The 18,091-nt window shown below is 48.0% G+C and overlaps 2 protein-coding genes across 2 annotated transcripts in view; both read left to right on the forward strand.

The window, feature by feature from the left end:
* The window catches only part of LOC119450486 (peptidyl-prolyl cis-trans isomerase FKBP4-like), a 16,186-nt gene extending 12,950 nt beyond the window's left edge, over window positions 1-3,236 (forward strand). The window contains exons 6-7 of the mRNA XM_037713947.2: window positions 652-840; window positions 2,803-3,236. Coding sequence (XP_037569875.1) covers window positions 652-840; window positions 2,803-2,982 — 369 coding nt within the window. The 3' untranslated portion in view covers window positions 2,983-3,236. The remainder of the gene's footprint in view (window positions 1-651; window positions 841-2,802) is intronic.
* A 2,708-nt stretch (window positions 3,237-5,944) lies between these two features.
* Window positions 5,945-18,091, forward strand: part of LOC119450487 (CD9 antigen) — a 92,942-nt gene continuing 80,795 nt past the window's right edge. The window contains exon 1 of the mRNA XM_037713949.2: window positions 5,945-6,173. Within this exon, the coding sequence (XP_037569877.1) occupies window positions 6,108-6,173 (66 nt within the window). The 5' untranslated portion in view covers window positions 5,945-6,107. The remainder of the gene's footprint in view (window positions 6,174-18,091) is intronic.

Raw genomic sequence — 18,091 nt, forward strand, 5'->3', positions numbered from 1 at the left:
ACACACACACTATAATTCTTGAGAATTTCCGTGGATGACCATAAAGTGCAGTGACCATTTTTGCTGACAGGTGGCGCTGCCACCTACTTTCTTGAGCAGAGGGGGATTGTTCAGTGGAAGAATGTTTAATTATATGGGGGTAAGTGTCACTTTGGTGGCACACTGCTAAACGAGAAAGAAAAGTGCCGTGTGAAATTGATGCTGAGGGCAATGGGTGAATCAGTAAGCATAATCAGTAAGTATATTTGTTATTTTAAGCAATGTCGGCAAAATAGTTGTGTATTTAGTTAGAAACAGCATTTAAAGTAAACTTGTACAGCCGACGCTTGTTACAAGGGACTTAACTTTTTCCCTACCATGGGGAAAATAGGCGTTTTTTGTAGGTTATGCCAGATCTTTTTTCCTGAAGGAACTACTGCACTCAGTATTTTATGTAATGCATAAATAAAAAGCAGAATGAATGCACTTTTCCCGCATAAAAGTTTTATTAACGAGATATATGTCATAAAAAAGATAAATTGCCAAAATCAAGGTTGTGGGATAAAATTGAACAATGTTTGTAAAGATGCTTGTATCTTCTAAGAAAAAAATGTAACGGAAATTAGCATCTCTTTTAAAACATCCGCCTCCTGTTCTGTGCTTCTTTCCTAGGCCTACGTTGCAACCAACGAGTTTGACCTTGCCCGCAAGGACTTCGAGGAGGTGCTGAAGATTGATTCGAACAACAAGGCTGCCCGCAACCAGCTCAGCATTTGTACTGTCAAGCTGAAGCAGCAGTTGCAGAAGGAGCGTCAGATGTACAAGCACATCTTTGACCGCATGGCCGCCCAGGCCGAGACTGTAAGTACTCTCTGCTTGTGCCCCGCTCGCAGTAGCTATGGCATTCTGCAGCCGGGCACGAGGGCGGGGGTTCGATTCCTTCACTCAGATGTCGGTGTACATTACAGAAGGCATGAAGGCTTGAAATTAATCCAGACCCCCCTGCCATGGTGTCTTTCATATCCTGGGTATTGCTTTTGGCCATTAAAGGACTCCAAATAACCTGTGAGATTTCGAACACATAAAAAAGAAATAGCATGCGTCGTCTACAGAATTCCATGACTATGATCTTCAGCAAGCATGGCAGCACTGTGAAGAAGCCACAACTTCAAAGAACAATCCCGTGCTCCTCTCCGGGCTTTTCTATGCTTTCTTTGCACATTGCGACGCCTGCAGTGTCAACATGTGTGATGTCACGAGGGTAAAAAGCAGTCGATTGGTTGATTGACAAGTTGTGAGAGCACCGATGTGACAAGAGAGCCAGCTGTCTGTTCTGTAAAGGGGGAAGGTGTACTCATTGTGCACCACTTCCCATATTTACTCTAATATAAGGCGAGGCTTTTTCACAGAATCCTTAACCTTGAAGTCATCCTCTCCCCCCCCCCCCTTTCCTCCCTTCTCATATGCGAGGCTGATAATGTTACTGCTTTAATACGGTGGCAGCAGTACACTTCTCCAGCGATCCAAATTTTAAACACCAGTGCAAATTGTACCAAACAATTTTGCAAGTGAGGCATTAGTGTATTGTCACACATATACTGTATAGACTCGTGTAAGGGCCATACCCCCAACATGGCAGCCCAAAAATATCGAAAAAAAAAAAAAATTTTCATTGGAAAAGCAATCCTGTTTGGTGCCCTGATGCCGCGCGCGCCTCTGATGCCATGAGCCCAAACCAAGAATTCGGAAAATTTAACAGTAAAGGTGGAGTGCAGGTTTATATACAAATTTTTCTTTCCTTCAGCTGTGGCTTCATGGCAGCACGGATTTTGCCTTATAGTGTGGCTGCACAGCATTGCGGCGCACACTGCCATAAAGTCACTCTTCAAGGAAAAGTTATCACCAATCAAGTTTCATTATCTACTAGGGAACCCCACCCTCTCCCTGCCTCAGTGTGTGTAAGCTCTCTTCCCCCCTATTTCGTGGTCACCATTCTGTGTTTTGTCTGTGTAGTAATTCGGTACTTCAGCCAATCCCCACCAAGTTTGAATGATATGTCAGCTACTCTATATCTCCTTGTGTTATTGTGCATACTTAGGTTTCTTTTTCTGGGGTCCCCCAACTGCACCCTCACCCTCTAATTGTTGACCGCCTTATAATCGAATAAATACGTTACTTTTCTGGGAACCTTCCGTTCAGTTGGTGTCACGTTGAGGGCGATCAAGGGTTGGACAATAAAGGGATCATTCTTCTAGTTCTCTCTTTTCGGTCAACTGACGCCACCCATTGCTGTCGCTTCACTGAATGGAGTTAATGAGAGGAGAAGAGAGCACTTCTGGGGAGGGTAGTGAAGGAAAGTGGGACCTAAGGAGATATTGGGTTTTAAGATATTTTACATTTTAGTTCTCCCACAGATTAATGGAGGAAAATTGTTTTCTTACGTTGTACCCTTTTGTGTTGCTCGTATTTTTTCTCGTATTGTCAAACTGTTTACTTGCTCAGCCGTTTATTTCTTTGGAGCTTTTCTTTTGTACCCGTTGTATGTTCACTCCTGCATGGCCCTGTGAAAGGTTTGCGGTATACAACAAAATTTTAAAATCTTTCTGGGGTGGCCAATCCTGGTGAAATGCCCAGCGTGAGCCGGTAATGAAAGGTGGAAAGAGAATAGATCAGGAAAAGGTGTGCTTGTAAAATCTGGACCCAGGCTTCCAGCATAACTGCTGTTTGCCTTTAATGCATTGGGAATTTCCGAAGTTTGATAAGGATTTTCAATCTCCCTCTATCCTCTCCTCAACTTGTGTTTTGCTGTGTATTTCCCTCCAGAACGCTCCTGCTAGTGCTACCAAGGAACCAGGCAAGGAGGAGCCACTGGAGCCGGGCGTCTGGAACCGCTCCGACGAGAACAACCAGGAGGCCGCTACGCCGGAGGAGTCTAAAACAGCCGCGGAAGCCGACAAGGAAGGGCCACCACCTCCACCAGAATCTGTCCCTGCATCGTCATAGTGTCATCTGCACCCTGAAGAGCCAAATCACATGGCTTTCGAGCTTGTCTGAGAAACGGATGAGGAACCACTGTCTTTTGTCCTTTTTTTTTTCTGTGGCACCTTGGTTCGTTGCCTCTGTGGTCACTGTCGTCGGCCAGTGAAGGCAAACTTGCAAGTCTAATCATTCCTCGTGCGTCCTGCTCAGCCAAGTGTCTAAGATACCTCTGAGCATCATTTCAGCCAGTGTTTTCAATAAAAACTTGTTTGTATGGACATGGGTGTTGATATTTTTAATTAGCACATGGCATGCACATGTGTTTTGTGGTTTAAAAAAAAATGTTGTAGTTTTGTTTTAATTCAAAGCAGTGATGCAATAGCTCAATATTATGCACAGTAGGCCTTAACACTCTTTTGTGTGGCGTCGGTTGAAGTAAACATTTGCAGATATGTGTGAAAGTCCACACACTTCTTTGCAACCTTCTAGAGTGACACAATCTATGCCATCTTCTATGCTCTATTCATGTTTTTCATGGAAGTGGTGTTTTGCCTTTGAATAAGAAACTTGCCGGTCCACTATAGGTGTTAAATGGGTTAGAATATGGTTTCGAAACACGTTAATAATGCATCTCTGGCATTTCATTGAAGTGAAGTGGTGGCAGGTGCCAGAAATCTTCGTTCTTTGTGCCTCTGCACTGTGTCCGTTGTTGGGAGCAACAAGCCATCCACAAGTCCATTTGCATTTACCTCTACTATCGTTGAAACCCCAGACCTCGGACAACTGCATCCTCATGTATGCGGAATGCATTCTGAAACATCCAAGAAAACATGTTCACCGGTTTCTGGATCATTTCCAGTTGTTATGCATGAATCGGCATCCTCACAGTAAGTATTTTATCAATTACTAGGCTATGGGCAGCCTGATGTGACCGTCAATGCCCGCACACCTTTGAATTATGGTGTAACATTTGCTTTATGATGCTTCTTGTCATTGATAGTTTTATACATAATATAGCCAGCTTCATCTGTGCCTGTTCTCTGCACACCATTATCGCTGTTGGCGCCTGCTCTGTCTGTTGTAGTTTTTAGATATTCGACCTGCAACTAGTGCCAAAATTCCGAGAGCCAGGTACCTTTTAAGCTCGCTACCAAATGTTGCACTGAAAACAGGCTATCTTCTTCCCCATGTGTTGTTGTGTTTTACTTTCCCCCATTTGCATAGGTGTGTGTGTTTACATGCGCTTCATTCATTTTTCTCCTTGATCCACACTCCTAGGTATTTGTACTTCTGTAAGCTAGGTAATGTAGATGTAGATCCTTGGGATATACTCAAGGAGGAAAAAAAATATAGGAGGGAGCATTACGTCACGCAGCCAGCCTTGGCAAGCGAACGCTTCGTTAAAGTGTCTAGAATTTTTCTAGGCACTGTAGCTAATACCCCTGTCAAGCGGGCAAGTTAAGTGCACTTACGGAGAGTGTCACTCGGTTTAAGTGCACTTTGCCCAATCTAAACGTTGCAAGTGGAGTGTCACTCGCCGCAGAGTGTACTCCGGTCGAAGTGCGTTCACGGAACGCACTTTGCTGGCCGAGTGCGTAGCCTCGTCGCCAGCGGTGTCAATGGTATAAAATGTAATGCATAAAAAAAGGACACGGAAGTTCATTTTAGTGATTGAACAGCTCTTGCACACAAATAATAGCCTAAGACGCGTTCATATTCTGTTCGAGCAGGATCAAATGCCGCCTCGTCGCACGCTGCTATGTCGTTCTGGATTGGCTAGGCATTTTTCTTGGCCGGCATTGACTTGCCACACTCTTAAATAAAAAATATTTTCGTTTTTTGTTGAAAAAACATAGATTAAGTTTGTTTTTAATTAATCATACAACGTAAGACAATCACTTTTTAGAAGTACTTTTCTTTTTAATCTACGTTTTCACAAAACGCGCTCGTAGTCTGCCGCCATTTTTTTTCCTGCGAGTGCACTCTGTTTTCCCGTTTAGAACCGCGTAGCCTAAAGTGTCACTCAAGGTCCCGAAGTGCACTCCCCGTAAGTGCACTTAACTTGCCCGCTTGACAGGGGTATTAGTGTACCCAGCAGTGGTGGCCCACAGATCACGGAGAGCCGAGACGTTTGGTTACCGGTAGTTTTTATTTGGTACGCACTCGGCCGCAGCTGCTCACATGCAGGAAGGAAAAAGATTGTTCCTTGTTTTGTTTTTTTTTCTTGTTTTTTTTATTATTTCAAAAGTTTCAAATGGTTTCGAATGGGCATAGAAAAAAAAAATCAACCGGGAGTACTAAAACCTACCGCGCGCTCTGACGTATCCTCCATGCTGTGACGTTTTTATCACGTGTTGGACCATCACAGTCGGCGACAATCGCGTTGCGGTATGCTCTCTCCTATATTTTCCTTCCTCCATGGATATACTGGTAATTCGAACGCTGTTCAAACCCTAGAGCTTCGTTTTCCTCTCGTAAAGCGCATCACACAACAAAATTTGCTAAGTGGCGCCATCTGGCAAGCAGAATCAACACTGCTTTGAGTAATTGTTGTGGCCTCCGAGATTTTATGAACCTGCGCGCTGCGTAATGTTCGAGGTCTAGGGCACGGTAGTCTAGGGTGTAGAGGTTTAACGTGCTTTATACCACGTTTCGACTGACAATATTAGTGCAAATGCAATAGTCTATGACATCGTCTATGGTAATTACCATGTCTCAACTAATTACGTACGTAATCAGGCGAATTTTTAGTGCAGCGCCACCTACCATTATGGTTGTCGTGGAGCTTTTCACGCACTTTGACCTAGCTTCGAGTGGTAGATAGTGCCAATAAAGCGTAGCGGATTGTTGCGTTGTAAGTCTAGTTGCTTTCTTTCTCTTTTACAGGTGAGAGAAATGCGAGCGTTGTTTTCACAAGAAAAAAGAGGTGCGAGGCAGACACCGCGCGCATGCGCAGAAACCGTTATTGATCTGCGGAGGAAGGGAGGAGAGGAGCTGTCGCTGCCGCTCGCTGCTTGTTCTTCCTGAGGAAACTTGGCGAGCGTGCGTGTGTTTGAAGCAGTGGCGATAAGTCGTACGACGAGGGGAATTTCGCGACGACAGTGCTAATTTGTGTGTGATCTCGAGCCGCACGGACTACATACGACAAGATGGCACTAAAAGGATGCTACGTCTGCCTCAAGTACATGGTGGTCATCCTCAACTTTCTCTTTTGGGTGAGTGGGCCTCGCGCTCCGGAGACGAGTGCGAACCGATTTTGCCGCCCAACTTTCGTCGCGACAGCAAGCCGACGCGACATCGCGCGTTGTGTCGCCGAGCACTTTGACGGCTAGTGTTTGTCCCACGTTTCGGTTTAGTGTGTCGCGCGCTTTCGGATCAATTGCGCCTCGTATTTTGTTGCTTCTTGGCACCGAAACGAAGGATCCGGCGGAGCTGTCAATTCAGTGCCGGCGCGTTCCTTATTTTAGGCTGTTGCCATCGTACTGAACGCGTGGGGCGTGCACTCACTGCCTTTGATTCATATGCAGCTGTTGTCGTTAAAAGTGAAATAAATACGCAACTTCACGATGCGATATATATGCCCACATATATTGAGAGATCGTTTGTGCGATGCAAACATCCGATCCTGTGCGAGTCTTTATGCCGCTAGCTGGATATATCATTACGGGACACCGAAAAAGAAAAAAAAAAAAAAAACCGAAAAAAAAAATTCTTGCATGTGTTTTTTGTCTCCCGTGTTTCGCTGCCTGAGTGTAGTGCCCCTGCGTTGCGTAACATACGCAGTGAGCGTCTACCCACTGCTCGATGTGCTTTCACTTGAACTTTTCAGTTGCTGTCTGTTACGTGATCTGAGCACTGAACGCTTGACTTACCCACAATAGGGCTCGCCGCACGCTTGGCTGCTTACGGGAGGCCTCTCTCATCACCCTCCCCCTTCTTTTTTTCACGGCGATAACGATGTAGTAAATCTCGTTTTTCAGTTTACTACAGGAGCCTAGCGAACCGGCTGGTACAGTACAGTTAAACTTTTCTTTAAGTTCTCTGCCATGCAATTCTGAAGTTTCCTAAGATTCTTGCAACATTTTTTTTTTTTTTTTCCCTCCAAGATGTGTCCCTCGAACACCTCTCCGCGTTTGAACATTTCATTTGTCTTGGTAGCATCGTTGCATCGAGGACCGCTGGCAGAAAAAAAAAAAAAAAAAAAGAAAGAAAGAAAACCCGGGACGCGTAGTCTCATTCACTCGCCCCAGGAAACTTGTTCGAATGCACCTTGAACCTGACCGCGCGCACTGTTGCGGCTCTCTGGGTCGTCGTAGCGCGCGCCATTTGCCGCCTCCGTATGAGGTTTCTCGTGGCTTGTCTTCTCTTGCGCGCGACTTGCCTTTCGCGGTGCCGTCGAACTTTCGCCGCCCCTCCTCGCGGTCGGTATTGTTGGCAGTTGCCGGAGGCCATCAAGATGTGGAGAGCTGTGGCCACATTCCTCGAGCCTCCCCTTCGCTGGACGCTGCGGGCGCTTGTGGATACGTGCCTTCCGACGGGCGCTCGCCTGTTGCTGACGTTCTCCAGCCATCGTTTCTCTTTGCCCCCCCCCCCCCCCCCCCCCCTCCTCCTCTCGCTTCTAGGTTATGTTTTGTTTTTCTCTCGCAGCTTGCTGCGACTGTGTATTCAGTTAGGCACTTTTACTTGCTGGACATCGCGGTACCTCGTCACGTGGTACCCCCCGCTGCACGTTCTCCGTGCAAGAGCCGCGTGACATACGACCGCGTGCGGTTGAGCGGTGCGCTTGCTTTCCATTTTTTTTTTATGTTTGTATTTCTTTTTGGTTAAAACACGACAAGGTGCACGGCTTCCTTGCAACTGGGTGGCAGTGAAACCCCATAAGGGGCTCATCAGCGGGCGCTTTCCTCATTAAACAAATTTAAATAAGAATAAATAAGTAGTAATAATATCAATCGTATCTGACCGCGTTGACAGCTTATTACTTACTCAAAGAAAAATGACGATATAGGTCTAATATAGATATCTGTTTTCATGTTACAGCGCTGTGTCGCTTTAACGAAACTGCGTTTTCACCATGTCTTGCGCTGAGCTGGTTGCCGTGGAAAAAAAAAAAGGCGACGGGAAGCGTCGCAAGGAAAGGTATAACAAAGGTTAAATGCTAAGACCGCGGCTGAGCGCTTCTCGTATCTCTCTTGCCAAGCGTATACTGTTAGTTCCTTGCTTTGCTATTTTCATTTGAGCCCCGCGATATGCAAATCGCTTAAATGGGACGGCACTCGCAGGTCGGCTGGTTTTTGCAATGTGAATTCCTTCTGGATTTTTTTTTTTTCAAACTCAGAGCGAACGAGGCTTAAGAAGGAGTTAGGAACGGCGCAATATATAGTTTCGGCTTCATTGCATCGCGCATTATTTTGCACTGCCACATTATAGGGTGGCTATACACCATAACCACGTATGTCCAACCACCGTTTGCAGCTGTGAGCAGGTCATCTGTTCAGATTTCTTCGATCCTTTGTTTTTCTTCGGCTTTCGAGAGTTCCTGTAACCCCCTGCTTAGAGCGAACTTCCGCTTTGTACGAACGGCATTTAATCGGCCAACATATATTGAGGGAGCTACGTAAAATAGAAGGCGCGGCCACCTTAGTTGCGGCGCCGCCAATTCCGGTTAGACAGAACGTGTGTCAAATTCGACGTGCCCGAGATACGCAAAGGAAGTTTGAAATGCACAGCTGAGAGCTGGAGGAAGGGCGTGTTTGACACACACGAACGCGGCGGGGCCTCGGAACGAGCGATAAGTTATGCGTGGAGTAGGGCGAAGTTTTACAAAGACGGGGGGGGGGGGGGGGGGGGGGGGTCAGCCATATACCATCGTTTTCGCATTCCGCTTCCCATCGGAATGCGGCTGCCGCAGTCGGGTATTGAACCGTAGCTAGGACCTCGTGCTGAGCGGCATGAGAACGTCATATATTCACGTTGAGGCACCGTGACGTGTATGGTGAGCACACGACCAATGAGCTTTGTGACAGACCTGCCAATTAAGCCTCTCAAATTGATCTCGTAAGCTTTACGAATTTTAGCTCCTTCTGCGATTTTACGAATGTTGCGCCAAGTGTTGCGAAATATCGATTCTGCCTGCGAAAATGTTACAAATGTGTTGAAAGGTGGGGCTGACGTATAAGATTGCAAGAAAGAAACATTCACGCAGAAACTCCTCTGGGAGTTGTCTAAGTATAGCGTAAGCATTGTGCCACTTGCTCATCTCCACGCAGCCCAGTGTCATTATCAATGTTATGAAACTTGATACGGCCAGTACAAACGACAGCGCTGCGGCGACACCGACTGGTGCGGACGGCTGCGCAAGGTGAATTGATGACGCAAACAAGCTAAGCTACTGCAGGTGGCGGAGCCAGATACGCTGATGACGGTCCGATTTTAAGCCGTTATCGCTCATTAGCATCTTACCCATCCGCGTCGAACCATTACGAACTGTGATCAACCGCACTCCGATGGCGGCTGCGTATTGCTTGGCCGCGCGGGCCCTATCTTGAAAGTGATTCGCGATGGGGACAGAGTTCGCCGAGTGCTGATAGCTTCGTGTGCGCTCTGTTCTCGCCGCTTAGTTCGCGTCGAATCGAGAGGCAGCACGAAGGTTAATTCACTCGCTGCTGCGGACACTATCTTGAAAGCGATCGTCTTACGTGACGGATGGACGAATTTCCTCGTTGGGTATAGGCATAGCAATGCTTACATATTTAAAGAAAGTGTTTACAATAAAGAAATGTTGATAGTACCTTTGTCGCCATTTTAGGCAGCAGAAACCACCATATACTTTGAGAAAGTTTATTGGTATAAAAGGCCGGAACACCGACCAAAAGGGTTTAAAAGCGTTTTAACGTTTCAACTTCCCCATGGGAGCCTAAATTCTTTACAATTTGTGTCAATTGTGTGTCGTACGAGGTCTGTTAGAAAAGTATCCGACCTTATTAACGCGACTAGCGTTAAGGGCCCCGTGTCGCAGAAAATCCGGCGTCGGCAACCGGCGTGCAATGCGGGTGGCGGAGAAAATCATCCCCAACCCCGACCGCGCAGGCCCTCCTCGTGGTGCAAGGTTCTGGTGAACAAAAATTGAATTTCTCACAGTGAGATCCGTCAGGAAAATGGTAAAGTACGCCTTTACCATTCGGCGTCGGATTTGTCGTCGGATTGTAATTTGAATGTACGAGAAAACCTAATTCTGCTACGAGGAAACTCAAACACAAACCCCTTTTCCAGCATTTATACCAGACCTACAGCCGCGCGTTGCGATGCGCACGGGTCCCCATAACGCCATCGCGTTCTACTCTTAAAGGCGAAGCTTAAGCGTCCTCCAATTTTTTTTTTTTTTTTTGCGAACACCTGATGGATATGAGACAAGCGCGCTTGCATCAGCCGACCTTGAACCTTCGTGCGCATGCGCGAATTTTTTCCCGCCTGCCGATAGCGTCAGTCGCTGGGACGCAGCGTTTGAGTGAGGTAGTGCGCAGTGATCTCGTCGGTTTTTTTATTGCAAGGAAAATGACGGAGCGACTGGAGCAGCGCTACTGCATCAAATTTTGCCAGAAACTGGGCGACAGCCAAGTGGAAACCATTCGGAAGATTCAGACGGCTTTCGGTAACGATGCTATGAGCAGCACACAGATTAAGGAGTGGTACAATCGGTTTAAAGACGGCCGCACATCGGTGGAGAGCGAGCCACGCTCCGGTCGGCCATCAGCATATGCCGAAATGACCAGGTCATTGCCGAAGTGAACGCTGTGGTGATGCGGGACGGTCGTATGACTATCCGAGAAATTGCGCAAGAGGTGGGCATCAGCACTTTTTCTGCACATTCCATTATGGAATGTGCAGACTTCCGACGCTGCTCGACGAGTGTCCCATTCTAATCTCGTCGAAAACATCCGAGCCGCCCCCAGAGGCACCGGCAACAGTCACCAACGCCGCACGCGTTCGGTGCGAACGCGGGCAAAACGCCGACGGCGTCGTCAACAGTTCTGCGCGTTGCTGGTGCTGCTGCATGTCCAAGTTTATACAGCTGATAAAACTATAGTATCCTTACTCCGTATAGCTTTCTACTAATGTGCTATCGCAATTGATGCTTCGCCTTTCCGGTGAAACTGCGACAACTTTTTATATAAATATCCATTTGGTGCCGCAGCTAAACGTCGCCTCCCCTCCCTCCCTCCCTCCCGTCCCCCCACGGCCTTTTGCGCGACGGAAGAAGTCGCGTTTGCTCTCTATATATGGTGATTGTAAAGGAGGAAAGAGACGCTTAATTCTGCAACCCTTCAGGGAGCACGGCGCAGAACGCGCGTTTGCTCTCCGCCGTGCTTTCACTCTCACATACAGCATACGGCGCGCGGCGACGATTTCATCGCCGTTTGACGTCATACGGAACCTCACGGCGACGACGACAACGCCGATGGCAGAAATCCGCTTTGAGTGTCTATATAATTGCTATCACAATAAAAAAAATTACTCTTTTGTTAAGGAAAACGATAGGCCCACCTTCCCCCCTTGAATTTGCCACCGAAACCGTGGCGTTTGGTGACGTAGTTGTGACGTGTTGTTTACGCGCATTTTGTTTCCTCCTTCTGCGAGGAACGTACGGGAAAGTTGTCAGGCTGACAGGTTCATCCACTCTTTTCGTTATTTTCTGAGGCAGAATCATTTTTGAAGTAGTAAACAGCCCCAAGCAGACGACATCAAAATCTGCGGCGTCAGGCGAAGCTGGTAGGGGAATTTTAATGTGGCGTTGCCCACTGGCCTTACTTCTTTTTTTTTTCTTAATTTTCTTCTGATGTTAATTCTGGCCTGCTTTAAATTCTGTATGTCTCCTCAGTGCCCTATGTACAATTGCGATACACCGCTTAATATCCACGAAGATTGAGAAACTTTGAAAAAGACCATTTATACGTCCCTCCTCCGTCAATAACTCTTCTCGATAAAAAGAACCCGTTCAGGCATGGAACGCGGCTATCTGGTCCTTCAGTGTTTCGTTTAGAGAGACCTCTCATTTCAATAGAGTGCGCAAATGTGATAGACATGGAATGTTTTTCTTTCTCGTCTGCAATCGGGGGCAAAGCGGATTCAGTTTATCTTCGGAAACATCTGTGACGCGTTATTGCTGTATTTTTTATTTATTTTTTTATTTATTTTTTTACCTTAAGGCTTTGAGCTGACATTCACTGCTTGCTGTTAGTTCGGTGAAGCCTTTCGGTTAGACGGTTTCCCTTTAGTGTTCGGTATTGTTTTCTTTCACATTGTAGTTCGGTTCACTGTGAGAAAAGACTGTATTGCAAGGCCGTTTCAGTCTTTCTGTCTTTCTTTCTTTCTTGACGTGAGTTGAACTGCACGCCTATACCGAAGAAGCGCGCCCTGGGAATGGTTTCGTGCCTAATACTCATTAGCAAAGTGCTTTCTCGCTTTACGGAGAGCCACAGCCGCACCTGTACTCCAGGAACAGTCATTTTTATTTTTTCCTTTATACTTCATTGCACGGCCAGCCGAGGTTATACATATATATATATATATATATATATATATATATATATATATATATACTGTGTCCAATACGTGTTTGTTTCTTGCGCTTTGCGCAACGTTGAAATATCATGCGAAGCGCAACTCACGGGGCAAGTAAGAACACGTAAAAGCGCTTAGCAGTTCGCATTCTTTCTTTGGTGGGGTCGTTTTGTTCGCCTTTTTTTTTCTTTGAACCCCGAGGTGAACGTGGTGCCCCGGCCTCACAAATGTAAAGATAATATTAATAAAATGAAATGATCCCCTTGAAAGTCAGTCGCCGCTCCCGAGTGGTGAACCGGCCCCCACGGGATCGATTAAACAAACCGGGCATCTGAAATGTCAAGAGGCACGCCGTGAGTTAAGTGCCCTGCGGGGGCAGCGAGAGGATACGAGCAACTTTTTACGCCAGAAATAGAGGTAAGCATCATCGTGTACCCGCATCGCCCCTGTGGTAAGTAAACAGGGGCGGTTTCTCGTGTAAACAGCCACTTGATTGGGTAATCATTTCTTTCTCCTTCAATACAGGGTATGTGACCCTGTATTACTTTTTTTTTTTCGCGCTATCTTATGTTTCGGGGAAAAAGTGTAAGTGTCATGACAACGCCGATTCGAAGTATATAAAATGTGGATAGGATATAAGATAAGGCAAGCTGGAGTAAAAGCGTATTTGTACGCTTCTGGAATACCGAAAAAGGTATCTCTCATAACGGCGCGTCAGTTATTCCCGAAACGGCGTCGAAGGGCAATACATGGTGGCGACGCCAACTTGAAATTCGCGCAATGAATTCTGTGACTTCGTAAACTGCGGCCATACGTCTGCTAAAGCAGGAGTTCATATTGATGTCGAAAACTTACGGAAACTCCATACTTTTGGAAGAATTCTGCAAACAAATTTCCGCTTTTTATCCATCCTTCGTTTGAACGAAGTATAGAACGTCACATGCATGTGCTGTATCATCTTGCTCTTCAACGCGCAACTGCGTGTTCAAACGGAAAGAATGAAATTTCGTCTCATGTAGAGCCCGCGGTTCTGCATTTCAATTTTGGAGCGGTAACTCTACTATACTTCAGGTACAAATCCAGAAAACGTCTGGTTCCGTAAATGTGGCGGCGGCTGCTGCGTATACGCCGCGTGGGCTTCCATATCTTGAAAGCGATCTGCGATGTGGACATAATGCGCGGTCCTCATCTTCAAAGCGATCTGCGATGTGGACAAAGTGCATGCGCCGTGTGTGCTGGTAGCTTCGTATGCGCTGTGCTTTCGAGTTCGCTTTGAAGCGAGGCGCATACGAAGCTCAATTCGCTCGCTGCCGCGCCGAGCAGCGTTTGTGTGTTGTCTTGTGGTGCAATTGTAGATGCGGTATAGTTGCTGACGGCGCCGAGCAGCGTTTGTGTCCTTTCCCAAAGCAAGCAGTAGCTATTATAGCATATAGTATACTTATTATTCACTGCATATTGGTATTGGCTGCCACGCCAATTTCTTAGAATATCTAACTCTTAATTTCAAATTACATTTCTCAGAAATTCTTTACACTCCTGACCCCCTTTGCCGCCCGATTTTCTTCTTTCGTGCGTGCGTGTGTGCGTGTGTGTTTGCACCATTACATTGAGGGAACAACCAACCACCAATCTGTGCTGCGCCCGTGTCGTAACATAGTAGTACTTTTGTTGGACTAGTTAGTGACACATAGCTATTGGACGAGGGGCGCAAATTAAGACATACTACACAGATTAAGTAGAAGTTGGCGCTCGTCCTGTCCGCGTGCCATGTACGCGTGCCATCCGTGTGTATGTGTCTTAATTTGCGCCCCCTCTTCTATAACCGGGTAACATCGTGTTCGGTGCGGCACCATTGATACAGCTGCAGTACACAGCGTGTAGCTCGTCGCTCGAGAGTTCACCGTGGCACTATATACGGTCGCTGCTACAGTATATATATCTATACGCCGCCACATAAATACAAGTCCACCCCGGAGTGGCCACTACGCCCCTTCACTTCCCGTCGCCAGCTCCTCCTCCCCGACGCCGGAGTGCGTTGCTCCGCGACCCTGAACGACGACCTCCTAGAGTCCTCGCCCTCCCACCCCATACACACACTATCTCTCTCTCTCTCTCTTCGCGCCTGCCCCCCCCCCTCTCCCGGCTTCTCTCCGTGCTGTCTGTGCGTGTGTCTGAACGCCCTTGTTCTTGGTGTCGCGTCTCTTCTTTTCTGTCTTCGCTGGACCACTACCACAGCCGCGCCTGTCCGCCGGCGGGCCCGCCTCCTCCGATGGATGCATCCTGCCGCTCTCGCGCCGCTGGTGCCGTATTTTAGGACGGTGCCTTGGCGCCGTTCCACGCAGCGCGGCAGCTGCGCGGTACCTTGGCCTTCTGCGTGTGCTTCGTCTTCTGTCCGCGCCCGTTGGGGCCCCGGGCGCGCCGCACCAGCTCGTTGTCGTCTGGCTCTCTGTCTTCGCCCGTTACGCGCGATCCCTCGTTACGGCTCGGTGGCACGCTGCGCGGCCTGTCTGTGTTACCTGTAGGCGTTTACCAACGCCACGTCCGAAACTTGAAATACGAGCGACGAGGGTTCGGGCTCTGGCCCGACGTTTTCGGCGAGCGTGCGCGATCGTATACGCGTACGCTGCTTGTATAAGCGAGGAGAATGAAATAAACCGAGAGACTCGATTTTTTTTTTTTACCTTACAACCGCATGAAGCCTAGAGACAGTAAACCCAAGGAAAGCATGGGGGAAGTTAACGCGTTTCTTAATTGAAATGTAGAAATAATGAGATAAAGGGAAGTGGGAATGGACGAAAAGATGCTGGTGATGCTGCAGCTGGTGGAAGCGAGCTCTGTACATGTCTTCCGCATTATGCGTGCGATGCTCGAGCTGGAACATCGCACGAATAGCTTTTTAATGTTTGCCCGTAGAAGTGTCTACCATAGCGACTGAGCAACCACGGCGGGTCACTCTTCTTCAAACAGCTACGGTCGTAGTAATTGGCTTGCGCACTTTTGGGCGCCGCCGGTGGACATCGTAAATTGTGCGACAATCAGTGATTTAACTGTTCAGTTAACCAAAATATAGTAACGATTTTGTAAATGCTCGCATTATGGGGCAGGCGCACGTTGTTATTGCTGAATCAAAGCATGGCTGAGTCCTCGAGGCATGTCTCAAGTGTAGGAGTCCTGCCGAAACATATGTCTGTTACGAAATAAATTTGACACGAGCGAGATTCACAGGAAGATGGAAACGTCGAACAATTGGGACATGTGTCAAGTTGAAGCCTATACGTTGCCCCGGCGAAGACAGGTCCACTTGTCGGAACGTTGGCTTCTTCAGCCTGAGACATCCCTTGTTGAACGAATGTTGATCACGAGATACACCGTTGTTTCACGTATATAGTTACGTGTCCCTTCAATCAGGCGACAAACTATTCTACACGCCGTAGAGCCACGAGAGAGGGAGAGAGAGAGAGAAGTGGTTCATTATGAGGAAGGTTGGCGCTGTCTTATACGCAGTGACACCCTGCTGCTCTCTCTATCGGTTAACGCCAGGGCTCTGAGCTCAGAAATGACCGTCGTGTGCTCGAGTGTATGCGGCACACTTCGCTCGCGCGATTGCTGCAGCAGCCAGCCAGCCGCCGGGGTGTTGTGCGCGTCAGCGCGGGTCCCTTCTCGACCCGATGCCGCCATAGATAGGAGATTGTTCGCTGACGGGCGGCGTCGAGGTACATTGCGACGAGGTAGCGGAGGGGCCCACCTTCCGTTCGCGCCGTTTCTGGCGTGGACGACGAGGAAGACGCGTCGCCGGAGGCGGGCGCTTTCCTCGCGCCGCGCACGTGATGAATCGACGGCCAAGGGGGGAGAGGAGCGAGGAGGCACACCGATCCGGGAAGAACGGCAAACGATCGCCCGCGAGGAATTCCACTTCGTCACACATCTTTCCGCTGTTGAGGTGTGTGTGTGTAACACGAGCGCATTCCCCTTCCATGCTTTTTTTTTTTTTTTCTTTTTCGGAAAGCGCGATCAACCGGGGCCGTGCATGCTCTCAACTTACAGCTCGCGCTGCCTCGGCGATTAAGCACACAACATAGCATCATCATCAGCATATTAAAGCGAGGCTTTATATGTCTAGGCGAAATCGTATATATGGCTAGGCGAAATCGCCTGTGTACAGAAAACTATCATCATCAGCATTGGATAGAGCGAAAGTCGTCTTCTTCCGCAGCTGGCTCGTTGGCGCCCCTCGGGTTGCGCTCGTGCTCGGCACGCGCTTGTGCCACTGCTCCCGCGTTCGTCGTCTTCTTCCACAGCTGCAGCTCCGTTGCCGCTCGTCATTCTAGCGTAGAATTTCACTTCTCTTGTGTCGTCGTAATGGGGAGGCCGCGTTACGGGGGTATGAGCCATTCCTTAAGGGAATATGAGCCATTCATTGTCTTACGTAACGGACAGATTTAATTTTGAAGAAATTTAATTTCGAAGAATCGCAAGCGGCAATGGGCGGCCGAATGCTGCTAAACCACGCCGCCGAGCAAACACGAGACATCCAACGCAAGCGACAACGGCGGACTGCGGGCATATATATATACCGTCAGTGACGTCGTTCTCTGCGTCGCAACCGAACGTGCGTGTAACCTCATAATTGAGAAATATTTTAATGAACCCTCGATATTACTCCAGTGATAAACACCGGGTCCACCCGTTTCAGCTTCGCTGGTTAACCATTTTCGCGGAGTGGAAGGGACGACGATTTTTTTTTTTTTTTTTTTTTAATGTCCACTGCGGGACGAAGGCCTCTCCCTGCGATCTCCAAATTACGTACCCCTGTCTTGCGTTAGCTGATTCCAATTTCCATCTGTAATTTTCCTAACTTCATCACCCCACCTGGTTTTCTGCCGTCTTCGACTGCGCTTCCCTGGCATCCTGGCATCCATTCTGCAAATCTAATGGTCCACCGATTATCCACCCTGCGCACTACATGGCCTGCCCAGCTCCATTTTAACGCGAAAGCGGTAAGAGCCCCGTGTTGCAGAAAATCCGGCGCCGGTCTCGGCGTCCGCGGCCAAGAAAATCATGCCAAGCCGCCCCGACCGCACAGCCCCGCGTGGCGCAGAGGCGCTGGTGAACTAATTGAATTTATCAAAGTAAAATGCGTCAGAAAAATCGTAAGGTACGACTTAACCACAACCTACATGTATATGATAGCGTCGGATCGTAATTTGAATATACGAGAAAACCGCAGACCCACACCGCTCTCAGAACCGAAGGTCCACACCGTTGCCAAATCCTGACTGGGAGCTTGCCACTGTCGTTGAAAAGAAAAGTATACAATCATTGCATCCTACCGGTGCTAACTATATATGGGGCAGAAACTCGGAAATTAACATAGAAGCTCAAGAGCAAGTTAAGGACCGCACAAAGAGCGATGGCACAACGCAGCATACGGGACAAAAAATGGTGGACAACGGGTGGACAGGACAAGGCGCTGTATCGACACGACTGTATGATCGTACCGCGCATACATTGTGTATACTAACGATGCTTCTGCATGCGCCAACTGGTCCAATAGCTCGTGCTCAATAACTAT

This window comes from Dermacentor silvarum, chromosome 4 (assembly GCF_013339745.2).
Source record: "Dermacentor silvarum isolate Dsil-2018 chromosome 4, BIME_Dsil_1.4, whole genome shotgun sequence".
NCBI lineage: Eukaryota > Metazoa > Arthropoda > Arachnida > Ixodida > Ixodidae > Dermacentor > Dermacentor silvarum.